Raw genomic sequence first — 27,864 nt, 5'->3', positions numbered from 1 at the left:
AGACAATTTGAGAGGAAATGATATAATGAGAAAGCAAGCCTATCACGGTGCCTTAAGAAATAAGAGTTTACTTGCATCGTTTTGCTCAACAAGTGTAAAACAAAGCATTCTCCATTTAACACAACCAGCCCTGGCTATATTGTATGCTATACTACTGCATACATACTACAGCTAGAGTAGCCTTGAGCTGAGGCTCGCGCAGTTCAAAACTTCTGGAGGCTGGCAAAGTTTACAATAATGACTTGGGTGATTTGCATGCTGCTTTCATCGTGATTGATTGATTGATTGATTGATTGAATGAATCTTTATTTGCGTCAGCCACCGGCCATAGCAATAAAACAACAATACGATATACAAAGAATAGAAATAAAAAGTCGGTTATATAAAATACATTTTAGGGTTTTGAATCAGTAGTCAAATAGTGGATCTTATTCTGATTGCCCCAGCTGAAAACCTTTTGCTGTCACCTGCTCATCTTGATCTGCCAAAAGAAAGGACACTGTGGCAGTGGTTGGGTGACCCAGAATGGACATTTGGAGTAGATGGTTTACTTAGCAGAAGTGCCACAGAAGCACCTCTCTAAACATGGATGTAGCTGCCATTTAGGCCACAGCCAGGCTGGCATTAGGGTTCTTGAACGCCCATAGAGCAAACCTCTCAAAAGCAGTCCTGCGCTCTGCATCTCAGAAGCAATAAAGAGCAAAGGTCCAGGAGGGGGGGGGGAAGCAAAGTCTTATAGAGTCATGGAAATCAGTGCAAAGGCCACCGAGCTTAAGCCTCTGTAATGGCAGGATTACAAAGGCTAAAAGAAAGCAACAGGGAAACAGCCCAACAGAGGAAAACTAACTAAGTAGCGGAGATGTAGAGCACTTTCCAGACCAGGAGCAGCTAGGAGGGCAATGCTTTGCATGTAGAATGCTGCTGCCTTGCTGCTTTCTGGAGGGGTGAGGGGGAATCACACTACCCTGATCCTCAAATCACCACACTAAGAATTTCTGAGCCCTATTCAAGGCATCAGCATTTGTATCCAAGGCCCCAAACGACAGGAATCTGAGAGAATGCCTTCGCCCTCCACAACTGCCCTGCCCAACTATTAAGGTTCTGCAAAGAATGCCCTGCTTGTTATTCCAGCTTCAGCTTCTGTGGGGCTGGCGGTGATGTGCGACAGAGCATTCTTGGTGGTGGCCCCCCACTTGTGCAGCTCCCTCCCAAATGACATGCAGTTGTTCCACACGTAGGCCTCGTTTAGGCACTTTCTGTTTAACTTGGATCCTTGGAATGTAGCCAACCTTCTTGGCTGACTGCGTTTTCTTTCCAGGTTACTGTGGTTCCTATTCTACTTTCATTTCTGGCTAGGTTTTTAACTGGTTTTAAAAATGTTTTGTAATGCTGTGCGCGCGATACTGTATTGTCAGCCACTCTGCGCTCCCATTGGGAGGAAATGCGGGACTTAAGTACCAGGGGGGAAATAATAACTAAATAGATTTATGTTGTGCTTCCTCCGTGCTCAAAGCACTTCACACGCCCTGTCTCAGAATATCACTGGAGGGAAGGCCAGGGCAATTATCCCCCTATTGCAGAAGAGGGTTCATGGCAAACTGGCTCAAGGAGCAGTGTTTTCAGTTTCAAGTCTGTGCACATGTGGCTGGGTGTGCAAGGGTCGCAGCAAGAGAGGCAGTGCCGTGTAGTGGTTAGCGTGTCTGACTAGGAACCAGGAGAGCAGGGTTCAAATGCCCACTCAGCCATGAAGCTCACTGGGTGGTCTTGGGGGCCAGTGGATGCCTCTCAGCCTAGCCTACCTCACAGGGATTAAATGGGGGGGGGGGGGAGAGAACCATGTACGCCACTTTGAGCTCCTTGGAGAAAAAGGCAGGGTAGAAGTAGGACAGAGATAGAGAGATAGATTGATAGATTGATAGATAGAGATGATAGGATAGTTAGATAGATAGATATATAGATACAGATGATAGATAGTTAGATGATAGATAGATAGAGATGATAGGATAGTTAGATAGATAGATATATAGATATAGATGATAGTTAGATGATAGAAAGATAGATAGATGATAGTTGATAGATAGATATAGATAGATGATAGAGATGATAGATGATAGATAGATGATAGATAGATAGATGATAAGAGAGATAGACAGATGATAAATAGATGATAGAGCTAGCTAGCTAGCTAGCTAGATGATAGATAGATAGATGGATAGATAGACAGATAGATAGAAAGATGATAGAAAGAGAGAGAGTCAAAGGTCTGCTCTTGGACAGACCCAGCACTGTGTTGGCAAACAATGTATTTTAAGAACATTCTGTTGTGGATCTAGACACCAGCGAGAGAAGTGCCCCCTGAAAATTTCTGCTTGAATGGCTCTCTCCTCCAGCGACCGAGGTCATGGCACAGATGAGATTCCGACTTGCTTGCATAGTTATTATTCATTTATTTCATCCATTTATACCCAGCGCTTTAACACCAAAGGGGCTCCCGGAGCAGCTAACATGTACAAGGGTAAAAAAAGAAGAAGCAACCAATTCAAAACACCTGCTCCCCCAGAGAGATCACTAGAAAGCAACTGAAGAGCACTAGGAACGCAGGACAGCCCTCTTCAGACATTCCTTTGTCTGCACACAACAAACATCACCAGGAGGAGGCAGCAAGGATGAGCTGCTTGACTTGGCCTACGCATGGAAACACCGTTTACCTTCCCGCCGGAGCAGTACCTATTTATCTACTTGTACTGGCGTGCTTTTGAACTGCTAGGTTGGCAGGAGCTGGGACAGAGCAACAGGAGCTCACTCCGTCGCGGGGATTTGAACCACCAACCTTCTGATCGGCAAGCACAAGAGGCTCAGTGATTTAGACCACAGCGCCACCAGCGTCCCTAAACAAAGAAACCAACAACTAGAAAGGACTGCTTCCACAATGGGGTTTGCCCTCTCCTCTCCCTTGCGCCCCCTGAAATTGGCTCTGGGGTGGGACCAGGAGAAACCCCCTCCCACAGAACAGCACAGGGAGGAGGGGGCTATTCTTGTCTAGCCAAAATGCTTGCCCTGAAAAAATGATTGCCTTGGTGCTCCACTAAATTCCTCTCCAAGATTCTTTGTTCATCTAGCCCAGTCCTGCGAATGGCTGCAGCTCCTCTGGACCTAGAAAGAACCTTACCCACTGCTCCCCAATCCTTCTGAACTGGAGATGCTGCCAAGGGCTGCAAGTGGTGGACCATCTGCATACAGAGCAGGTACACTAAAGGCACAGTTGTGTTTCCTAGTCCAGGATATCAAAACCAAATGGAAGCAGGACCAGTGAAGATAAATAGTGCATCTGCTGAGCTTGACAAATCACAGGAGAGGCCTGAGCAAATCTGCACATTTCAGGATATGCAAAACCTGAGCTGTTAAATCTAACACTGAGCGCCTTGCAAGACCATAACTCTTCCCCCCAAGTAAATATAATTTCAAGGGTTTCAGAAGCTTCCAAATCGGCGTATTTCAGGTGCGCAGGTTCCTTCTGGCCTGCATGGCCAAAAATGCAACCAGCATGACAGGATTCCTGCGAAACCGAGATGCCCCCAAAGAGACGGCCTTTGCTTCTGATTTAGCGCTGCGATGGAACATGGGAAGCTGACATAGGACGAAGCTCTGTTTACAAAGTCTGGGAAGAAACCAGAGAGAGCAGGCCAGGAGCAGCTGATGGGAAGCCGTCAGCTCAAGGGCCTTTTGTGGGACAGGATACAAAGAGAGCTGAAGTCCCTGTGCCGGATGGGATCACCAAGTGGAGATTCCCAGATGAATGGGCCCCTTAATTTAATTAGGGCGCTTTCGGGCACTATTTGTTATCTGAGGCTTTCCAAGGGGCTCTGGGGCTATTCACACACAGAAGCCCCATTCTGACACAAGCCTGTAAGTGGTCTCGCACTTGAAATGTCAAACTCTCCCTGGTCTGTTTGATAAAAAGGATTAACACAGCCTTATCCATGTTGTCATCTTCCTCAGCTGGAGAAGAAAAGAAAAGAAAGCAGTGCCCTCTCCTATTCACGGCCAATTGTAATGAATATTTATACGCCGAAATCTCTCTTGCAGGGAACCGTCACTGCCATTTAATAACTCTATTACAAGAGATAATGGTACCTTAAAGTTGCCGGTTCCCAGCCAGCGAACAGGAGGGAGACTGAAAATTCTCTTAGCTGTGCTTAGCCCATTCACAGACTCTCATCATATGAGGCTCTTGAATTCAGGAAATGTCGGGGATGAATAGCCCAAAGCCCTTTAAAAGCCTGTGAACTCCCCTGCCCTCCTGTTGGTGATGCCAGAGGGGCTTCTGAAACAAGGTGTATCTCTCCGTCATGCCAACAGAATCCACAATGAAGCCTTGCAACAGGCTTGACTGCAGAGATTTAATACCACTGATTTAAGCAATCATTGGACACAAAATTCCTGCAAAATTTAATAAAATGAAAACACCTCAGTCCGCACGGAAGTTTGTCTTCTGTCTTACGCCATGGCAGGCACAAAGGGGCAGGCGTTGTGCCTAGCAAATAGTTCGCACTGCGGGCCTCTTTTCAGTGTGCAACTAAATTAAGTGATCTTTGAAGATATGCCCACTGACGCAGGTACACTTATATGAGAACTGGGTCAGCTGCAGGACTCTATTACCAACAGTGACATAATGGGTGGTGCTTTTGAAGTCTTGCAATTTCACTATCGAAACACCTGCCTGTGACTTTTGAGTCCTCAGATGCTGGTTGCGGCATGCGGCTATTACTCCATCTTACTATGATTTATAATAATAATAAATTTTTATTTCTACCCTGCCCTTCCCGGTTCAGAAAACCAGGCTCAGGGCGGCTAACAACAAATTTAAAACACTTGATTTATGCAACGAAAAACAGCATAAAATACGGTATAAAACGTGAACAACAATAAAATCAAAAATCAATTTAGGGGGAAAATCCATCCAAGAAACATTAGATGATCACCAGGGCTAGCTTTATATTTGTGGTGCTTTATACCACAACATGAGCAAAACAAACCAACAAACCAGCTCCTTGTTCTGGGCGCTCTGGTCTGAAATCACGGCCCCCCCGTCAGGACTGCATTAGTGGCATTGCATGTCCCAAAATATATGAAGAGCTGGTGGACGTAAGGAAGACCATTTCTGGCCTCTCGGTTGCCGGGTGGCAAACCTGGCTTGGGTTTCCCTTTGTAGCGCAGCTCGCCACCCAGAAAAGGAAAAATGGATTGCTGGTGGCAGATCGTTGGCCCCACCCACCTGTCAAAGTGGTCTGCCACAGGTCAGATCCAGTTCCCTATCCCTGTTCTTAAGGCTTTGAGAATGGGGTGGAGAAGAGATGGCCACTAGCCGAGTGGAATCCTAATGAACCTTGGCTCTCTGAAACAGGCTAGAATCCCTCCCCAACCACAAGCTCCCTTAGCCTGCAAAAGGGGCCCTGAAATTGAGGAAGGGGCATTTCAACCAAGCACGAGTTTCTGTGTATTTTCAGTAACAGAAAATAAATGAGCAGAGTGGACATAATATTATTGAAAACTATCATACATGTTTCATTTAAAGGGGAAGTTTCGTTAAGAAGGCAGAAAACTCAGTAGCACCATGCAGGTTGTATGGTGAAGATCATGCAAAAATCAACATGCCATTCCTGACGTCGTTCCTAATGGCACTACCTTTTACAGAGTCTGATCACTGGTCCATCTAGCCCAATACCCCCTACTCTGACTGGCAGCAGCTCTCCAGCAACGGAAGGTCTTCACCAAGATTCATTTTAAACAGAAGATTGTAAGGATTGAGCCTTGTGTGTACAACCCTTGTGTTTCACCCGCTGCTTCCTCAAAGGATCAAGGCTTGATAGACAGACTGCAAAAGGGTATTTCTAATAACGCCCTCCCTTCAGATGTGAAGGAAATAAGCAGGTATCTTATCTTTAAAAGACATCTGAAGGCAGCCCTGTTTAGGGAAGTTTTTAATATTTAATGCTGTATTGTTTTTAACACTCGATTGGGAACCACCCAGAGTGGCTGGGGAAACTCAGTCAGATGGGCGAGATATAAATATATTATTATTATTATTAGAAGAAGAAGAAGAAGAGTTTGGATTTGATATCCCGCCTTTCACTCCCTTTAAGGAGTCTCAAAGCGGCTCACATTCTCCTTTCCCTTCCTCCCCCACAACAAACACTCTGTGAGGTGAGTGGGGCTGAGAGACTTCACAGAAGTGTGACTGGCCCAAGGTCACCCAGCAGCTGCATGTGGAGGAGCGGAGCCGCGAACCCGGTTCCCCAGATTAGAGACTACCGCTCTTAACCACTACACCACACTGGCTCCCCCCACATTGGAGGGGGGAGGGTTAAATAATAATAATAATAATTATTATTATTATTATTTAACCCTCCCCCCTCCAATATTGTAAGTTGAGCATCCACAAATCTCAGGGTCACGCAAAAAGCTCACTTGCACTGGGATAGGTCGTGCAATTGCAAACAGTTGCAGTGCCAAGCAAGGAAGGCGCGAGCCAACTGCGGCAACCCAAGACCCAACGTGGAGCGACATGTTTGCTGCTCTTCTAGGAGGAAAGGACCCCTTCCCCTGGGAGAGAAGACCCACCTGGCTCTGAGGCTGCAGCTTTCCCTCCTCTGGCGCGGGGGGCTTCGTGAGCAGGGACTGAGCGACGCCGCAAGGCTCCAGCTGCTCCGGGTTCTCCTTCACCTTGACGTCGTCCAGGCTCAAGGTGGGGTTGGACGCCAGCTCTTTCTCGTCCTTGTCCAGCAGGTAGCGAAGGAGCTGGTTGTCCTTCGATTCCTTTTTCTTTGCGGCGTCGGCCTCCAGCCGGGCATCCGGGGCCCCCGGGGCCTGGCTCTGCAGGGCAGGGGCCGCTGCGCCAGGCCCTCCGCTGTCCTTCTTCTCCTGCTCCATGGCGGCTAGGCTGCCCATGTCCGAAGGGCTGCCCTCCTGGAGGAGCCGGTGCAGAATCTTGTGCCGCTCCGTCAGGGAGCTGTGGGAGGACGGGCAGGCACTGCCCACCGGGTTCCCGGAGGCAGGGGTCCCGGAGGAGCCCGTGCAAGACAAGGGTTCCTTGCAGCTGGTGTCCACGTCAGCGTGCCTCAGCTGCTCCTGGGCTGTGGTGGCCAGGAGCTGGACCAGCTTGTGGCTGCTAGCCTGCAGGCCCTTGTGGTCGCTCTCGGAGAGCCGGTCGCCACCGTGCAGCAAGCCCGGCTCCACAGGCTTGGCGCTGCCCGGGCCGCCGTCAGAGTGGATCATGTCGCACAGGATGGAGGCGATCTCCTTGCTGTCCTTGGGCTCCGTTTTCACGGGGGGCAGGCTCATCCGGCTGGGGGAGTTCTGGTTGCTGGGCTGCCGCAGGACAGGGGAGGGCGTGGAGTAGCCCACTGGGGGGCTGGGCCCTTCGGCCAGTCCCTGCATGGAGTTCAGCGGGGTGCTTGGGTACGGCCTGTTGCCGAGGGAGCCACTGGAGCCACAGCCGCTCACCATGCCCACCGGGGAGTGCGTGGTGGGCATGGGGGGAGAGAAAGGGTTGCTTGGCACTCTGGGCCGGTGGACCAGCCCGGGGCTCACCCGATGCCTGGGGGACATGAACTGCGGTGGGGTGACCCCGGGGCTGCCCATCGGGGAGCTGTTGTGGCTCATGGCATGGCTACTGTTCTGGGGACCGGCCTGGCCCTGGCTTAAGGCAACGTTCGTTCCCATCTGGCTCCCAGGCGAACATCCGAAAGTGGCTTGGCTGGGGGCAGCGTTGCTGCTGCTGTTGCCACTGCCATGCAGGCTGGATCCCGGCGGGTGGCCTGCTGCGCTGGCAGTTAGCATGCTACCGTTGGCAGGAGGAAGAGGGGAGGGCAGAGCCATGCCTTGTCCAGGGGAGATGTTCGGGTTCAGCGAGGGGCTGACGCGGGGAAGAGGCATCCCGGAGTTAGTGTTTTCTTGAGGTGACAGCGTGCCGTGTTCTCTGAGTCAGGAAAAAGAAGAGAGAGGGGAGTGATTGGTGGTGGAAGGAGAGGGGCAGCTTGGATGTTTCATATGCCCTAAGGCTTGGTACAGGACATGGGTGGCGCTGTGGGTTAAACCACAGAGCCTAGGGCTTGCCGATCAGAAGGTCAGCGATTCGAATCCCCACGACGGGGTGAGCTCCCGTTGCTCGATCCCTGCTCCTGCTAACCTAGCAGTTTGAAAGCACGTCAAAGTGCAAGTAGATAAATAGGTACCACTCCGGCGGGAAGGTAAACAGCGTTTCCGTGCGCTGCTCTGGTTCGCCAGAAGCGGCTTAGTCATGCTGGCCACATGACCTGGAAGCTGTACGCCGGCTCCCTTGGCCAATAAAGCAAGATGAGCGCCGCAACCCCCAGAGTCGTCCATGGCTAGGCCTAACGGTCAGGGTTCCCTTTACCTTTACGGCTTGGTACCCACATAACTGCTATCACCGTCATTTGATACATAAGAGTGCCACCTCTGTACCTGGTTTCTTGTGGGGTCACACAGGCAAAAAAGAGGCGGGTCCCCCGACCAAGGAGCTCACAGCTTAATTCAGATAATCCGAGGGTGGGAGGGAAGGGAGAAAGAGTAATTAAACCGGGGGGGGGGGAGGTTTCTTGGGACTCACCTCTCAATTATGTGGATGCCCATGATGAATGGCTGCATCTCCGGGCCTTGAGGGCAGCAAAGTCTGCACTTGGTATGAGCGCTCAGGACAGTCCCATCGCTCAGTGTGAACCGGTAAGATGGGCTGAAGGCTGTGCCCCGTGTCATCACTGGGGAGAAGGGAAACGTGGAGCGAAGGGGGAAAAAGAGAGAGAGAGAGAGAACGTGGGTTAATGGGCTGGGATGCCTTACATTTCATCATCAACATCATCATCATCATCACTTTTAATTCATATACCGTCTTTCTATTTTACAATACTCAAGGCAGTTTACAAGCTGAAGATACAAAAAATGTACATCTTATAACAATCTAATGCAATACAAAAATGTGATAATAAAACATAACTTTAAAATAGGCAACCTACATCAAAAAGTAACATTAAACAATCATTAGAATATTATTAAATAATAATAACATATAAAAGTTAAACAGAAATCCACTCAACAGTTACAATAAGTAATTTCTAAATTATAATTAATAAAACAATGGCAAGCCACAGTACATAAAATAATAAAATACAAATTGAGAAGCTTTCTTCTGCCTTCTGTTTACCATGGCCAATAATGATTCTGGCAGGGTTTTTGCTGTATATTGGTGTTTTGTTTTTTGTTTTGGTCCTCACATCAACGTGGAGGCTGGTGAACATGGCTCCCATTTGACAGATGGGAGAACTGAGGCCGTGGCTTGTCAAGGTTACCCAAGTCAGTTTGTGGCTGAGCACTTGAAGGGTGCTGGCTCCCAAATATTATTCCCTCCCCTCGCCCCAGTGCCCAGGGAAATACAGGGAGATGTGGGGGGAAGAAAAAGACCCCCAGGACCTGGGTACCAGGAGGAAGCATCAAACAACCACCACCACCCTACCCAGAAAATATCCATAGAACTCACTGGTGCCAAATGCTCCCAGGGCTACAGATAAGAAGAACCAATTCATGGAAAGGCAAATACGTTATTGTTTGAGCCTCCACACTATGGGGGTGATGTACTGACCCACCTTGCAGAGGTCTTATAAGGTCAAACAGGGTTATGCGTGTGAGGTGCTTTGAGCACTCAGGAAAGGTGGCGTATAAATTTATCCATTAAAATATTTGTGCATATCAAAGCGGTTTACAGCAATAAAAAGATAAAGCGCTAGGAAATTTCACTATCTCTTCCATTTTTACCCCACTTTTCTTTCTCCAAGGAGTTCAAGGGAGCATAGATTATAGCTATTCCGTGCCCCCTTATATCCTCTTAATAATAATAATAATAATAATATTTTTTTATTTATACCCCGCCTGTCCCAGTTCAGAAAACCAGGCTCAGGGCGGCTAACAACAAATTTAAAACACTTAATTGATGCAACAAAAAAACAGCATAAAATACAGTATAAAACGTGAATAACAATAAATTCAGAATTCAAAAATCAATTTGGGGGGAAATCCATCCAATAAACCTTAGATGATCACCAGGGCTAGCTGGCTAAATTAGTCCTATTTGGGCCAGCGAGGAGACCAGGGGAGAATTAACTGTGGGATCCCAGTTAACAACCCTGTCAGACTGAGAGAGAGACACGGAGAGAAAACAGAGCAGAAAAGAACAGAAGAGAGGAGAGAGAGAATATGAATATGACGGATCACGGGATACCCAAGGGAGCTTCAAGGCCATTGGGTACCCAATCTCCCTCGTCTCAGTCCAACACTCTAACCACAATGCCCATGCTAGCCTTCTGGATAAAAAGTGCGCTCCCGTCTTAAAAAGAAAAAGAAAAAAAAAGACTTTTGACTATATCCTCTTTCAGGACCAAGAAGGCAGCCAGCCTTGAATAACTTGGCTCTCTCGCTTTAGTTCTTCCTTCCTGAAAGGGCCGCAAGAAGGCCTCGGACTTGGCACGCCACCCCTGAACTGCAGGCCAACAGCCTCCCAGGCAGGCAAGGTTGCCATGGGAGTGTCAAGAGACAACTGGCAGCAGGTTGATGGAATCCTATTGAGTGTGCAGGCAAGGACCCCCCTTGCCAGCCAAAGAAGCCACGGGCATTAGTCAGCCATTTCAGCCACTTCCTTTGGGAGCGTTATTTGCCTTCTTTGTCTGATGTGTGTCTCTCCCCCCCCCCCTTTCAGTTTTATTTTTCAGTCCGGAAAGCACTTATCCAGCAACAATGGCAGTGCGTGCAAAGAGAGGAGCCTTTTTACCTTCCTGAAATAGCTGCTTGGCGTACGATGGCTCCCTGCCCTGAGGCTGGAAGAAAGCGTAGATGCATTTCCTCACTAAATCCTCCCAGCCGGTCCGGCCTGCCGCTCTCAGCGAACTGGTGTCGATGGAGATGATTTTACCTGAGCGGAAGGGAGAGAAGCACGTTAGGACTGAACGTCTAAAGAAAGAGCAATGGAGGGATGCGGATTCAGAAGCACAGCTGACTCTTTATCTATGGATCTGTAGGTGGTTCGGTTTTTTTATTTTTATTGAAATAAAATTGCTCTGGATAGTTCTGGTAGTTGTTTTTTCTTTAAAAAACAGCACGAGCTGCCTTGACTGCTTTGTTTTGGAGGTTGAAAGGCAGGGTATAAATTCCTCAAGAAATAAACAAATACCAAGAATGCATGTGTTTAGGGAAGCTTTTAATGTTTGATGCATTACTGTATTTTAATATTTTGTTGGAAGCCGCCCAGAGTGGCTGGGGAAGCCCAGCCAGATGGGTGGGGTATAAATAATAATAATAATAATAATAATAATAATAATAATAATAATAATAATAATAATTGTATTGAATGTATATCCTGCCTTCATTCTTCCAGTTCCATCACTTCTCCGTTGCCCCGGCAAACAATTCCTGCCCATTCTCCTGCTCAGAGCTCTTTTTCTAGAAATAAATAAGTAGACTATACCACACAGTGGCCACTGTCCCTTCTCCTCCCTTCCCTTGCTCATTTCCACTGATCCCTCACCTCCCGCCATGTTTCCTTATGAAATGGTTCAGGGGAACAACTGGGATGTGCCCACTGAGTTCTCCCCAGTTTTGAAGATAACAGAGGCCCCTCTTGCTGACACAGAACTCCAAACATACATAGGAACTGCAGACTGTGGCCAAGGCAGTGTACTTAGGCTACCAGTTGCTCTCAAGCAGGCACCCCCAAATTCAGCCCTCCAGCTGTTTTGAGACTACAACTCCCATCATCACTCACTAACAGGATCAGTGGTCAGGGATGATGGGAGTTGTAGTCCCCAAAAAGCTGGAGGGCGGAGTTTGGGGATGCCTGCTCTCAAGTCAACCCTCTCCATGCCACGAATGGTGGCCGCACTGGGGTGAAATGCCCTCTGGGGCCAAGGGCTTGGCTACCCTTCTGAATGGTACCTGTAGTATCCTGCTTGGTCATGAAGGATTCTGATGTAGCAGGAGGTGTGGATCGAGGTAATCTTCGCGCGATGCATATCAGACAGGACTGCAAGTCTGCCGTGAAGAGGAGGAGGAGAAGCAGAAGAAAAGCAAGGTTGGAGATGGGAAAGGTTATACAGAGTGAGTGCTTACCTGTGAAAAACCCTCCTGCTTTTCACTCGCCTCCTCCAGACTCTGCAAGCATTGCCTCCTCACAGGAGCTTGCCTGCCACCAGCAGCAAACCCCACCCAGCATACACGCCTTCAAAACCACTATTCCCAAAGAGTAAAGTAGATTGCCCTTCAAAGAAGACGCGAATTTTGCCAAAGGAAGCACAAGTTCTTCTTGGAATCTTTTTTTTAATGAGGAATTCACATTCCCTGCAACCAACCTGAAAACGGAACATGGAAACAGTGGCTCCTGTCTAGGATTTGGTGTCAGGGGCATGAGCCGTTCCTAGGAGACATCCCAGAGAATGAAGAGGAGGAGGAGGAGTTTGGATTTGATATCCTGCTTTATCACTACCTGAAGGAGTCTCAAAGCGGATAACATTCTCCTTTCCCTTCCTCCCCCACAACAAACACTCTGTTTTGGTGAGACTTCAGAGAAGTGTGACTAGCCCAAAGTCACCCAGCAGCTGCATGTGGAGGAGCCGGGAATCGAACCCAGTTCACCAGATTACGAGTCCACCGCTCTTAACCACTACACCACACTGGCTGAACTGGGGCAAACAACTCTTTAGAGCGGTGGGCTTTAAGGAAGGACTCCAAGGAGGAAAGGGAGATGGAGGCAGAGAGATGGGACTTCTTGCGCAGAAGAAAAGTCCTGGGGGTTGCCAACCCATCTTTGTTAATTTGGGGGAAAGCTCTAGCAGGTTCCCCTCCCCCCACCTGGCTTAGAGAAGATCACTGGAGCCAAGCCTTAGCCAATGCCTTTCTGCATTTCGCAATGAAAAGCCGTATTGTTGAGTTAAACCTTACACAGCAGCTGAACTATAGAAAGTTTGCTTGAGGAGAACGATTGGCACTGGCACAGTGGGTGTGTGTTCCTCATTGTTTGGGAGAATTAATTCTGAGGCCATTTGGATCTGGCAGCACTGTAAAATAAAAGGCAGCGGTTGAAAGCCAACAACGATCATCTCCTGGGCAAAGTATCTGCTCATAAACCCCGGTGTGATTTATTCCTTCCAGTCATGATCTCCTGTGTAAGCTGCAATGGATTAATTCAGCTAATGCAATGGAACAAAATGGCCGCCGTGGAGATATGAGCCCAAAGTGTTCTGATGGAAAGTCTATTTTGCATCGGGGGTTGAGCCAGAGTGCAGATGTGTATTGAGATTCCAGTCCTGAACTCAGGTCTGCTAAGCGCGCGCACACACACACACACACACCACCCACCCACTGTGGCGCTTGAGCAAGCTACACATGCTCGTCAATGGCTCCTGGCGTCAAGGGAGCCAGGTGATGCAAATCAAGGGGGACACTCCTGCAGTGGAAGGGCTAGTTAGCAAACACCTGAGATCCACTGGCTGAGGACCGCCTGACTTCTTTTAACGGTCTCAAGGGAGAGAACTCATTTGCTTCTCAGGAGCCAAGACCAGAAAGGTCTTGTGCTTGTTTCTCCAATTTTAAAGGGGTCTGCCAATATTAGAAAAAGAAGAAGAAGAAGAAGAAGAGGAGGAGGAGTTTGGATTTGATATCCTGCTTTATCACTACCCGAAGGAGTCTCAAAGCGGCTCACTTTCCCTTCCTCCCGCACAACAAACACCCTGTGAGCTGAGTGGTGCTGAGAGACTTCAGAAAACATTCTCCTTTCCTTCCTCCCCGACAACAAACACTCTGTGAGGTGAGTGGGGCTGAGAGACTTCAGAGAAGTGTGACCAGCCCAAGGTCACCCAGCAGCTGCAGGTGGAGGAGCGGAGACGCGAACCCGGTTCACCAGATTACGAGTCCACTGCTCTTAACCACTCCACCACACTGGCTCTGTACAAAGGGTAATGTGAAAGACAACAGCAGTTTCTTAGGATTGTCACTGGGGAGAGGAAGGGTCAGGTCTGAGCCAGACCTTCTGGCACTCCTGCTTGCCACGCACCTGCCACACTTGCCTCTCACTCAAGCCTGAAGCGCAGATGTACCCCTGCCAGCTGCACAGGTAGAACACCTCCCACCTCCCCAAGGGTGGGCTTGTGGGCTGCATACGTCAAGCTGCAGGCATCCTGAGTCCTCCCCTCCAAAGTGAGCAGGGAATGCGGCACGCAGAATATCAAGCCCTTGGAGAGCCACAGTCCCCTTGCAAGGAAGGTCCTGCAGGAGGACGGCGGAGGACGATTTGTCCCTCCCTCCTCCTCTCCCTCTCCCCCCCCCCCCAGAAATGCAACACTGCACACGCAAGCACTATTTCCCTCTCCAAACAAGCCACCGTCTGCTCCTACCTTCGCCTTCCTCCTTGATCAGTTTCGGCTGGGATACGGTGAAGCACTGCATGACCTCGTAACGCTGCCGGGCCTCCTGGTTCTCTGCCGCCGGCTCGTCCGGGGGCCGGATCAGCATCCTGCAGTTGAAGGTGTGGCTGTTGCGCCGGGTGGACTCTTGAGGCCAAGGGACGCCGTTCACTGCAGAAGAAGGGGAGGAAGATCAAGGAGCCCTATTGAAAGGCTTTGAAGAAGCGGACGTGCAAAAAGACCAGGATCTGGAAACCTGGCAGAGATGTGAAATCACGGCTCCCTCTTTAAAAAAATAAATAAATAATCCTTATGATTGCAAGCAACCCCCCATTTATACATTCCAAGGCACCACATGTTTAAGTATATTTGAAACACCATTGGAAAAGCCTGCAAACACCCTGTTCTGCCCCTGCAGATGTTTCTGGGCCACTTCCGGGTTTGGCGCAATTCATGTGTGCACAGTTGCACGTGTACTGAACATGCGCAAATGGGGAGGATTGCCTGCATATGAACATGGAAAGCTAACATATTGAGTCACAGCCTTGGCTTCTGCCTGCTGTGACTCTCAGTGGCTCCCCAAGGTGCAAGGCAGAGGTCTTTCCCCAGCTCTGCTACTGAAGATCCAGGGACTGTAGCTATGGCACCTGGCGAGCAAAGCATGCACTCCACCACGGAGCCATCCGTGTCCTTCGGTGGTTCTGATTCACTGACCGTATTGCTGAAACCACTCACGGAGCTTATGATACATTTCGTGGTCTTCAAATCCATAAACAGAACGGAGCGACTACATTAGCGGAAAGGAGCCAGATTTATTTATTTTTATTGAGCCAGCACTACCTCATCGTCTGAGATGAAAACCCTGCTCTGCATTCACCGCCATCACTAGGATTACTGAGATAATGTATCAGAAGGGCTTTCAACACACACAAAACCCACCACATTATTAGCGTCACTTGAACTCGAGAACAGGTGACGAGTATCTCCTGGGACATTGCAGGTCCTTGAATCTTGTCTTCACCAATCTGGTGGCCCCCGGCTGATCTGGAGCTCTCATCAGCCCCAGGGAACATGGTTGTGTGATGCTGGCGATGATGGAGGACACCGGATTGCTTTTCTCGGTTATGCTGCAGGTTTGCCACAGCCCTCTTGCTCAGTCTGCAGGCCACTGTTCCTGCCTGGCAGCTAGTGGCCATATGAGGGTCATCAACACCACCTAGTCCACTTCCTTTGGTTCCTATTGCTGCTGCACCTTTGTGCTGTCCAAAGTGGCACATGGACACAGATGGGCACACACGCATCCCACCATTAACAGTGAAGGCTCCTGAAGCAGCAGATACATGGGAGTGATTTAACTGCCCAAGACTAAGAGTCTGCTTGTGACCTTTTTGGTTGCATCATCCAACTCATGAACACAAATGCCTAGTATACTAATAACCAAGACCCCACTGCTAATCTGATGCTTCAGTTGTGGACCGCTGGAATCAGAAAGCTTCACTGGGGCTCCCTTGCTCCCTCCTACTTCTGCTGGGGGACCAGAGCGACACCATACCAGCGAAGGGAAGCTGCACATTGCAGAGAGAGATGCAGCCCAGTGTGGGTTTTGCTTGCATGAACGTCCAGGGCTGCCTTATTACACAGAGCCAAACTTTTGCCCGGGATCCTGTTACTTTGGGGTGTCAACGGATTGAATCCGAGGCTACCTTTGTCTCTGCTCAACTGCACCAAATCCTTTTCAAAGTGGGGGTGCCAGGGACAGAATCTGGGGCCACCTGCGAGCTAAGGACGTGCGACAGCCCCTTCCACAATTCCCTTCCACCCTTACATAGTTGCATGGCAAAGTAGTTCCCTTGGCAACCATATTCACAAGTTGAATACTGCCTCACTGGAGTCAGCATGCTTCTGAATACGAGTTGCTGGGAACTGTAGGAAGCAAGGAGAGTCGCTCTTTTGCTCAGGTCTTGCTTGCGGGCTTCTTCCCTTTGGGGAATCTGGTTGGCCGCTGTGAGAAGCAGAGGCTGAGCTAGATGGGCCACCGGCCTGATCCAGCTGAAGGCTCTTCTTATGTTCCTTAGGCGGAAAATCCATGTTCAGTACTGAGATCCAGTGCCAAGGGCCTTCTGGCGGTTCCCTCCCTGCGAGAAGCCAAGTTACAGGGAACCAGGCAGAGGGTCTTCTCGGTGGTGGCACCCACCCTGTGGAACGCCCTCCCACCAGATGTCAAAGAGAAGAACAACTACCAGACTTTTAGAAGACATCTGAAGGCACCCCTGTTTAGGGAAGCTTTTCATGTTTAATAGACTACAGTGGTACCTCAGGTTACAGACTCCGCTAACCCAGAAATAGTGCTTCAGGTTAAGAACTTTGCTTTAGGATGAGAACAGAAATCGTGCTCTGGCGGCGCAGCAGCAGCGGGAGGAGGCCCCATTAGCTAAAGTGGTGCTTCAGGTTAAGAACAGACCTCTGGAACAAATTAAGTACTTAACCCGAGGTACCACTGTACTGTATTTTAATATTCTGTTGAAAGCTGCCCAGAGTAGCTGGGGAAACCCAGCCAGATGGGCGGGGTATAAATAATAAATTATTATTATAATATTATTTTTATTAGGAACGTTCTCTCTGTGTGATTTAATGCTACGGCGACACTTCACAAAACATTAAACCGCATCTACACAAAGTGTGCAGCGAGGTAAGGATCAGTTTGAGGCCTGATTAAGTGAGATATTGATTCAAGCCTGCCTTATATTGAATTAGCTCAAGTCGATTTCGTATTGAATGGAGCTAATTTGATACAAACGATGCTGAAATCAATGTTATACGGTGTCGTCTGCAGTGGAGCTGGCCCTGGCTTAAAGGGAGCTGTGTTTGAGAAGAGCAGCGTTTTTTAAAGGGCACAACTGTGTGATCACTTGGATCCCGTCCAGCTGCATGGGCCTGCAAGGCGTGTGAGACCCCTCAGCCCTTTCTTTGCTGTTGCTAGACTCAAAGGGCCCTCTAGGTCACGGGCACGGACCCTGCAGAGCAGGAGCACCCATGAAAGCCCAGCAGAAATCCCTCCCTGTCTCTGCCCCTACAGAAGAGCCACAGGCCACAGCAGCTGCCCCATTTGGTAAGTCTGAGCTTGGCATGGATTACTACCCTGCAGTTCATTGAACTGGAAAGGGACGCATCATAACACCACCGGCACCACCTATAGCCAGCCTTGAAGGTCTGTGTGTGTTTATCCCCCTAAGAACCATGTGAGGGAGGTTAAGCCGGAAAGATTGTGACGAATCTGAAGGTCACCCGGGTGACTTCATGCTATTTGAATCTAGATCTTCTAGGACCAAATAAAGCACTCTGTTATGCCACACAAATTTCCACATACAGTGGTACCTTGGTTCTCAAACTTAATCCGTTCCGGAAGTCTGTTCCAAAACCAAAGCGTTCCAAAACCAAGATGCGCTTTCCCATAGAAAGTAATGCAAAACAGATTAATCCATTCCAGACTTTTAAAAACAACCCCTAAAACAGCAATTTAACATGAATTTTACTATCTAACAAGACCATTGATCCATAAAATGAAAGCAATAATCAATGTACTGCACTATAAAATAAATAAGACAGTATTGTAGATGATAAAAATTAAAGTTATTATTTTTTCTTACCTGCACTAATGATAGTCATTGTTTGGATGGGGGGCTTTTATCCATTTCTGCAGTCACACAACCAATCAATCAGTAGCTGAACTGGGTTCCACACAGTCACAAAAACAAATTAACTGAAAAAGCCTCAAAAACAAAAAACGCAAAATAAATAGCAAAAACAAAAGCGTCAAACTTAATCCGTTCCAGAAGGCCGTTTGACTTCCAAAATGTTTGTTTGAAAACCAAGGCGCAGCTTCTGATTGGTGCAGGCGCCCTGGAAACAATAGCCGACAACTGCATTGGACGGTCGCCTCCCAAAAAACATTCGGAAACAGGAACACTTATTTCTGGGTTTTCGGTGACTGGGAACCAAGGCGTTTGAGAACCAAGGCGTTTGAGAACCAAGGCGTTTGAGAACCAAGGTGTTTGAGAACCAAGGCACCACTGTACTATTGTGCATTTTACCACCGTCAAGTGGCGGCATGCAACATTTTCAGGCCTGGGACCTATCTGAAGCCCAAATATGCATGTCTACTGCCAGGTGGGAGTGCCACTGTTGTGATTCACCTTAGGTCAACTGGATTTACCTCTTGAAGACTTAATGCCATGAAGCAAGGGCAGGGAACCTGCAGCCCCCGGGGTATTACTGGACTACAACTTCCATCGCCTCTGACGAGTGGGCCATGCTAGTGGGGGCTGATGGGAGCTGGAGTCCAAGAGCATCTAGAGGACCCCACACTGGCAATCTCTAGGGAGTATATGAGAGGAACAAAGCCATTTGCAGGACACTCCCCGTACAGCCGTTGTCCAATCTGACTGTACTGCAGCAATCCCTGCTGATACTGGCAGCTGCCCAGAATATAAATGCTGCAAACTTTCCTCCTACTGTTGATCTTGTGCTCCATGAGTCTCTGCGGTGGGCATTCCTTTTTTTTTTTTTAATATAATTTTTATTAAGTTTATAATTCAAATTCCAAATACATATTTCCATAAATCTAGTGGACTCCCCCCCTCTTCCGGACTCTGCATTCTCTGTAAAACCAAAACCTCAGCAATTTGTTGACTTATTTTAAACATAATAATATATCTTCCATTTTATCGTGATATCTGGTCTCTAGACATTTCAATCCGAACCCATTAATTTTTAGTTTCAACACAATAAAATTATTTCATTACACCACTTCTGTCTTGTTGTGCCTTATTTACCAATTCAAAGATTTGCCGATACTGAAGCTATAATTTCCTAGAAAGAAGCATTTTTTAACATTCATACAATTTATAATGCTTTTTCAAATAGTCCTTAAATTTTTCCCAAACTTCCTCCGTTTCTTCTTCTCCCGAGTCTCGAATTCTGCCAGTCATTTCAGCCAGTTCCATATAATCCATCAGCTGCATCTGCCATTCTTCCAGTGTGGGTAGATTTTGTGTCTTCCAGTGCTTTGCCATCAAGATCCTTGCTGCTGTAGTAGCGTACATAAAAAAAGTTCTATCTTTCTTAGCCACCCTCTGGTCTACCATGCCCAGGAGGAAGGCCTCCGGTTTCTTGGGTAAGGTAAGTCTAAGCACCTTTTTTAGTTCATTATGTATCATCTCCCAGAAGGCCTTCATGCGGTGGGCATTCCTAGCACACTCAGTCTGCAAGGGGGGTGGAGCCCCTCTTGCTCGCTGCTCCCGCATCTCTGCTGGTCCTGACTATTCTGGGCAACTGGTTTCATCTTGGCTGTGTGCCCAAGAGCCTTCTGCAGAATCCCAGCCCTCTTGTTCACTGCTCTCTCTGCTCCCTGACTCCCTCTTGGCATGGCACTCCTCACATGTTATGTATGATTTGATAGCATCTGGCCTTTCTGTGACTTCTGGTGGGTGCGCATGCATGAGTACAGACTGTATGTTTCTGCACCACGTGCATACATAGGGGCACATGTGTCATGGACCGGTTGGACGCAGAGGAATGGTGGGAGAAACCAGCAGGGGAGCCAGCAAGGGAAGAATGGTGGTGGGACAATGATGAGTGGTCACTGGGAGAAGACTGGGAAAAAGAAGTGTCAGAAACTGAAGAGGTAACAGGGCTTTGTGAGCAGGGGGAGTCTGTGGCAGAGAGAAGTCTGGAGGCAGAAGCTGAACAGTGGGAGGAGGAGGAGGCCAAGGGGCAGAGATAAGCCAGGCTGGTGAAAAGCTACGGGTGTCTCCCCCTCCTGCTGTGACAAGCTCCCAGAATCAGAAGACGCATGAAAAGGGTGGAGGCGAGGTTGGCTTCATGCAGGCGCAGTCTCCAATTGCTTGGGGAAAGCTTTGGTGAGGAGGGAACTTAAGACAGCTGTGTGGAGGTAGGGACTTTCAGTCTTGGCAACTGAAGACCTAATGGTGATCATAGAATCATAGAGTTGGACTCGATGGCCCTTGTGGTCTCTTCCAACTCTATGATTCTATGATTCTAACCCCCTGCCAAGCAGGAAACACCATCAGAGCACTCCTGACATATGGTTGTCAAGCCTCTGCTTAAAGTCCTCCAAAGGAGACTCCACCACACTCCTTGGCAGCAAATTCCACTGTCAAACAGCTCTTACTGTCAGGAAGTTCTTCCTAATGTTTAGGTGGAATCTTCTTTCTTGTAGTTTGGATCCATTGCTCCGTGTCTGCTTCTCTGGAGCAGCAGAAAACAACCTTTCTCCCTCCTCTATGTGACATCCTTTTATATATTTGAACATGGCTATCATATCACCCCTTAACCTCCTCTTCTCCAGGCTAAACATGCCCAGCTCCCTTAGCCGTTCCTCACAAGGCATCGTTTCCAGGCCTTTGACCATTTTGGTTGCCCTCCTCTGGACACGTTCCAGTTTGTCAGTGTCCTTCTTGAACTGTGGTGCCCAGAACTGGACACAGTACTCCAGGTGAGGTCTGACCAGAGCAGAATACAGTGGCACTATTACTTCCCTTGATCTAGATGCTATACTCCTATTGATGCAGCCCAGAATTGCATTGGCTTTTTTAGCTGCCGCGTCACATGTTGGCTCATGTCAAGTTTGTGGTCAACCAAGAACCCTAGATCCTTTTCACATGTACTGCTCTCAAGCCAGTTCACATGAACTGCTCTGCTCATTAGGCCTGACACTCAGCCCATGTAGATTGTGTTTTTGCTAAGAAAAAGGTAACTCCAGCCTTAAACAGTGTGATTTACTGCCAGCTCACTCTTTGACAGCATATATGTACCGTATTTTTTGCTCTACAAGACTCACTTTTTCCCTCCTAAAAAGTAAGGGGAAATGTGTGTGCGTCTTATGGAGCGAATGCAGCTGCACAGCTATCCCAGAAGCCAGAACAGCAAGAGGGATTGCTGCTTTCACTGCTCAGCGATCCCTCTTGCTGTTCTAGCTTCTGAGATTCAGAATATTTTTTTTCTTGTTTTCCTCCACAAAAAACTAGGTGCGTCTTGTGGTCTGGTGCGTCTTATAGAGTGAAAAATACGGTATGTATGCCATGCATGGGCATGCAAGGCTGTGCTGGGAAGAGGGCCCCACATAGTGAGGGGAGGGAGATTCGACTCCCTTGCTTCTGCGCTCACTTTCTACCCACCCTGTCCAAGCCCCACAAGACACTTGCAGAATGGAGTGGAAGGAGGACTGAAAAGCCCCCTCTTTCCACCTGCCCTGCTCTCTCTCCCCACTGCAAACTGTGGTCCCTTCCAACTATACAATTCTATGATTCTATTATTGCAAGCTCCCCCCTTGTTTTACATAAAATGCTTGATGTGCTGCTAATAGCTCCCTATCCCCTCCAGAGGACTGTAATTTCTATGGTTTGCAGCCTTCAGCTGACTCCTGCACTGACAGGAGGCAGCCGTAACAGCTATGAGAGTTTACTGGGTCAGTGGCTCGTCAACTAATAAGGCTTTAGCTAATAGGCCATAACTTTGATAAATGGAGCTGTGTTTAGCAAGAAGAGCCTTATCATCGAGTCGATTAAACACTGGCAAGGTTGGCAGGCCACAGGGTTGACCTACCTTGAACAAAACATTGATCCGGGAGCAGCAAGAATCCTCTTTGCTGAAGCCAACCAGGCACTCAGCGTGCCACAGCAGTGAGGACCAAAGAGTGCCCCTTGCGCATGTGGTCGCAGGTTGAGCCTGCTGCTGAGGCGGGCAAGCAACTAAGGTTTTTTTTGCCTTGCAGCCTCCACAACAGCAGAAAGCAAAGCTTTTACATCTGTTGGGGTTTCTGGTTGGGTAGTCAACTGAGGTTCTTACTGGGAATTACATTATGATGCTCTTGAGTAAGCATATTATTCAAAAAACGAGCTTAAATGCAGATTAAATGACACGCATTCGGAATGGCAGCGAGCGAGTTGTCGACAGGATTAAATTGGATCCCATCTGCAAAATAGGGCCGCCTCCTAATCTCCCCAGCCACCAGCTCGTGCTCTTGAGTGCAGCTTGCACCTACTCAACTCGCGCACCTGCTGAGCAGAATTCAGGCAACTAAGCTGGAGCCTCAAAGAGCTGAACATGTATCAAGCGACCCCTTCGGTTCGTGTCACAAGGGAAACAATGTCTTATGCTTTCCAGACACAGGCACCCTGCTCCTCCTCCTCCCCTTTGATCCATCCCAAAGCTACACCTTAAGCCTTTCTTCACAAGCGAGAGTACAGAACCCCCTTAGGAAATCGGTTGCCCTCAGGGAATCAGAGCACTTAGCTCCTTCATTGAACCTGACCCTTCTAATTGAATCTTTCAGCTTCCAGTTAACTAATGCCTTCATTTGCCTTAAGGTCCACAAATGACAACGTTTTGGAGGTCCCAGGCTGCAAGGTGGTTAGATTGGTCTCAACTAGGGCCAGGGCCTTTTCAGTACTGGCCCCGACTTGGTGGAACGCTCTGTCACAAAAGACTAGGGCCTTGTGGGACTTGACATCTTTCCGCAAGGCCTGCAAGACAGAGCTGTTCTGCCTGGCCTTTGGTTTGGACTCAGTCTGACCCTTAGGTTTCCCTCCACTTATGGTTTTGATCTATGGGCTACTATTAAATTGAGGCTGCATTTTAAATTGCATTTTAACCTGTATTTTAAAATTGGTATGGTTTTTTTCCTCCCCCTATTACCATATTTTTGCTCTATAAGACTCACTTTTCCCTCCTAAAAAGTAAGGGGAAATGTGTGTGCATCTTATGGAGCGAATACAGGCTGCGCAGCTATCCCAGAAGCCAGAACAGCAAGAGGGATCACTGCTTTCACTGCGCAGCGATCCCTCTTGTTGATCTGGCTTCTGAGATTCACATTTTTTTTTTCTTGTTTTCCTCCTCCAAAACTAGGTGCGTCTGATGGTCTGGTGCGTCTTATAGAGCGAAAAATACGGTATGCTTTTTACTGTGATTTTATTGGTGTTAGCCACTCTGAGCCTGGCTCTGGCCGGGGAGGGCGGGGCATAAATAAAAATAATTCTTCTTCTTCTTCTTCTTCTTCTTCTTCTTCTTCTTCTTCTTCTTCTTCTTCTTCTTCTTCTTCTTCCTCCTCTTCCTCTTCTTCTTCTTCTTCTTAAGAGAGAGATTCCCCTTTTTGAAAATAAACAGGACTATGCTGGGCCAATTTCCCCTCTTTAGATAAATAAGCTTTCCTGGGTAGAACTGGGTCTGATGCTTGCAAGCTGTTCTAGATCTAGATGCCACAGGAGGCAGTGATGACCAGTGTCCTAGTCAAAAGAGGACTGGACAAGAGGCCTATCGCTGGCTACTAGCCAGGGTGGCGATGCTCAGCATCCACAGCTGGAGGCAGCGGTGCTTCTGAACACCAGTTGCTGGAAACCACAAGCGGGGAGAGTGCTGGGTCTTGTGTTCCGATCCTGCTTGCAGGTTTCCCATAGTTGGCCACTGAGAGAACAGGATGCTGGACTAGATGGGCCATTGGCCTGATCGTGCTAAGGGCTCTTCTTCGGTTCTGCTTAGGATGTCTTGAGGACCTGTTGTCTTACCTGTTTCCTGACTAATTACCCCTCACAGGGGGGGGGGGAATTACCCCATTGGTTGCGACGTGAACTGACATTGCCACAGCTTGCTAATGATTTTGTTCTCCTGATTCCGCAGGGTCTCTGGAAGAGGAGGGGGGGGGGTCAGGAAATCCAAGCTGCTTACCGAGCGACTTGGGCAGCAAGTTCTTGACAAACTCAGCGTGGTCTCCCACGTGCAAGATGCTGTAGACGCTGGTGTTCATGAGCTCCTCCTGGTTATAGCCCAAGTAGCCGGTCACGTTCTCGGACACAAACACGATCCGCCCTTCGCGGTTCACAACGAAGAAGAAGCCGTCGAGCGCCTGCGGGGCCGAGAGCAAAGCAAAGATGCGTCAAGGAAAGCGCTGCGTCACACAGGGCAGGGCTTGGGGGGACACTGGCCTGAGCTCCTCACCCCGCCCCACCAGTGGAACTGTCAGCCTAATGGGAACCTCTGCTCGCTTAAGGATTGGTGGCAGTCTGATACAGGGCCTGGCGAGAGGGTCGCCATGCTGGAAATCTAGAGAACAGCTGGCGATTTCGCCATGCAGCCGCCATATCGAAAAACAGGCCTCTGGGGTGCACTATGCCACTGACCCACTAGAGCAGCCTTTCTCAACTTGTGGGTCCCCAGATGTTGTTGAACTACAACTCCCATCACCCCTAGCTAGCGAGGCCAGAGCCCAGGGATGATGGGAGTTGTAGTCCAACAACATCTGGAGACCCACAGGTTGAGAACCGCTGCACTAGAGGGATGTCTCTATAATAAGCCACATATACGATACTGTATGAGCAGCAGAGTCCACCTCTCTGGCCCAATCCATTTCGTACCACCTACGTCAGGATACAGAAATCCTGCTCTGCGTGATGTGGGATCTCCTGGACCTCAACAACAAGCCCACAAAAGCTACTGTTCCCTACCCCACCCGCCAAGCTATCTTCATTGCACCTCTGCTGTTCTTTGCACCTCCAGGTTGTTGTGCCAGCAATCCTATAGTGACTCGCATGCTTCCTTTTACAACACTGAGCCTGCCCAGTAAAATGAGGGGGGGAATGGCTGCTAGGATTGGTGCTCCAAAAGCCACTAGGTGTCTGAGATAGGTTGGCAGAAAACCCCAATGGCACCACTTTTAGCAAGGAGTGCCTCTCAATTTGGAAATAATAATAATATCGGAACCTCTGCCACTGCTGATGGCATTGAGCAATGGCAAGCAAAATCTAGCACGAGGCATGGTGGGTTTCTGATTGAGGTGTACGTTTCCCAGAAGAGGCTGGAGAGGTCTCCCCCAGGGATGGTTGGTCTGGTGATTCTTAAGCTCTGCCTGAGATCTGAGAGAACTGACAAGAGTCCGGCCCCTTCATAATTCGAAGCTATATATTCACAGGCACATCCACCCACATGTGCATAACTGGCAACATTTGCGCCCCTTTCCCAGATAATTGATTGCCTCGCTAAGCAGACAGACACCATTTACTTGGCTTCACACTCTTTTATTTTTCATTGGAATAATTGTGTTTTCCCCATCCCGCTACTTTAGCTGCTGGAAACAGGAAGCAATTTCATTTCCCCCCCCCCCCACGCCTCAAATTGGCCCATGACCTGCAATTTCCCTTAGTCACAGCTGTTGCCTGTTGCTAAGCAACCAGAGGCTTCTGGATTCTACACCCCCCCCCAATGGCAAGGGGTGAGTTGCAGATCAGAGCCAAGCAGGATCTTGCCTGAATTAAAACTCTCCGCCCCCCTTTAACTTTCCGCCTGTTTCAGTGCATCTTCCATCCCTGCCATTAAAAAAAAAAAACCCTGGGCGCTTTGGTGTTTTAAAAAGGTATTTAGGAAAGGAAAAACAGCATGAATAAGTCAGGCAGGATATGCAGCAGGCAAAGGGGAACAGAGTGAATCAGCGGCTCAGAAATGGTAGCGGGTCTAAATCAATCTCCGTTCCATTAACGCAGGCAGCCTGGTGCCTAACCAGCGTGCAACTGGTACTGAATAATCCATTTCCGGAAATTAGGAGCAGGGCCCCCATCCTCTCTCCTGAGCATCCTAAATCAGAGGGAAATGATTAAAACAAAAAACCCCACACACCGCTGCTGCGTTTCAAGAGGCGTTTCAAACAGGGGCACACGGGATCGTCAGCGGTAACAGGATAACGAGCCGCTGCCGGGCTTCCCCCCTGTGGGTAACGTGGCGTTATCGTCGCGCTGGTTATGTCGGTCACTCCCTCTGCCCGCTGCGTAAAGGGAAGCGAGCAGCGCAGGCATTGAAACTCTAGGTCCTGCGTGGCAGAAGCAGCCGAGAGGGCAAGCCCAGAACCTCCAAAGTGGGGGGGGGGGGCGCTACAAAAGCAACACAGGTGAACATCGGCAAGGCATTCAAAATGGCAAGGATGAGCTGGGGAGGGATCTGTGATGAATGTCTGTTCCAAGAACAAATTGATGGGAGATGGGAGGCTGGGTCTCTAACTATAGCCAGTTGCCAAAACAGCTCCCAGGCTCAGAGGTAGTGTACCAGCTACTTGGGGGGCAAACAGGGAAGGGGCTGCAACCTTCATCAAAAGCTTCATGAAAAGAGAGATACTGCATCCTGTGTCAAAGCTGGACTCAACAGGTGCACCACCTCACACTGTTTATGGGGGACAAGAGGCGGGCAGGTGTGGAGGACTCCCTGGTCCTGAATGGGGTAACTGTGGCCCTGAAGGACCAGATGCGCAGCCTGGGAGTCATTTTGGACTCACAACTGTCCATGGAGGCACAGGTCAATTCTGTGTCCAGGGCAGCTCTTTACCAGCTCCATCTGGTACGCAGGCTGAGACCCTATCTGCCCGCGGACTGTCTTGTCAGAGTGGTGCATGCTCTAGTTATCTCCCACTTGGACTACTGCAATGCGCTCTACGTGGGTCTCCCTTTGAAAGTGACCCAGAAACTACAACTAATCCAGAATGTTGCAGCTAGACTGGTAACTGGGAACGGTCAACGAGACTGCATAACACCGGTCCTGAAAGACCTACACTGGCTCCCAGTACATTTCCGAGCACAATTCAAAGCGTCGGTGCTGACCTTTAAAGCCCTAAACAGCCTTGGTCCAGTATACATGAAGGAGCGTCTCCACCCCCATCGTTCAGCCCGGACACTGAGGTCCAGCTCCGAGGGCCTTCTGGCAGTTCCCTCACTGCAAGAAGCCAAGTTACAGGGAGCCAGATAATAATAATAATAATAATAATAATAATAATAATAATAATAATAATAATAATAATAAATGCCTGCAGGTAGCTATGAAGCAAGGGTGCCAACTTGAAAAACTTAATACTGGGCGTGGGGTGGTGCAGGTAAGCCCCACCCAGCATAACTGATCACATCACACGGGGCACGCGCACCATTTGAATGGAAATGGCCATCAACTTTGGAGGGGCTTAGCATCCTCAAATATTTTATTTGGGGTGGGGTGCGAAGGGACCTCAGCCCCTACAAATTGGCTCTTGTGGTATGAAGGGGATCTCGTGCACAGAGGGGAAAGCTAGGTCAGTAGCAGAGCCTTTAGCACAACAGGCAATTTCCAACCCACTTAGGTCCGTCAACATCTCATGACTTGGGTCAATGCATTTGAGACGGCTGGGTTTTGTTTTCATTCCAAGGCAGATTGCTTTAATCTCGTGCAAGCTGCTGATCCTTCGAACAGGTAAGGGCGTCCCCCGTTAAAGATCTGCATTAGATCTGAAGAAGTGGAAGAACCACTACAGAGGGCAGGATGAAGAAGGAATTTTTTTGCACCATAACACTCACTTTTTTCCTCCTAGAAAGTAAGGGGAAAT

General features: G+C 48.8%; 1 protein-coding gene across 6 annotated transcripts in view; it reads right to left on the bottom strand.

Annotated features, from left to right (window-relative positions):
- The window catches only part of NCOA1 (nuclear receptor coactivator 1), a 307,488-nt gene that overhangs the window by 43,682 nt on the left and 235,942 nt on the right, over nt 1-27,864 (bottom strand). For all 6 annotated transcript variants that reach the window (XR_014166236.1, XM_081903665.1, XM_081903669.1 and 3 more), the window contains 6 exons: nt 24,201-24,378; nt 14,451-14,630; nt 11,998-12,093; nt 10,838-10,978; nt 8,630-8,777; nt 6,622-7,978 (listed from right to left, as the gene is read on the bottom strand). Coding sequence is in view for 5 of the 6 variants with exons in the window: in XM_081903665.1 (XP_081759791.1) it covers nt 6,622-7,978; nt 8,630-8,777; nt 10,838-10,978; nt 11,998-12,093; nt 14,451-14,630; nt 24,201-24,378 (2,100 nt within the window). In the remaining variant the exon portion in view is untranslated. The remainder of the gene's footprint in view (nt 1-6,621; nt 7,979-8,629; nt 8,778-10,837; nt 10,979-11,997; nt 12,094-14,450; nt 14,631-24,200; nt 24,379-27,864) is intronic.

Source organism: Podarcis melisellensis (genome assembly GCF_964234715.1).
Source record: "Podarcis melisellensis genome assembly, chromosome: 3".
NCBI lineage: Eukaryota > Metazoa > Chordata > Lepidosauria > Squamata > Lacertidae > Podarcis > Podarcis melisellensis.
The sequence above is the reverse complement of the archived record's forward strand: the minus strand, read 5'-3'. Positions and strand labels throughout refer to the sequence as shown.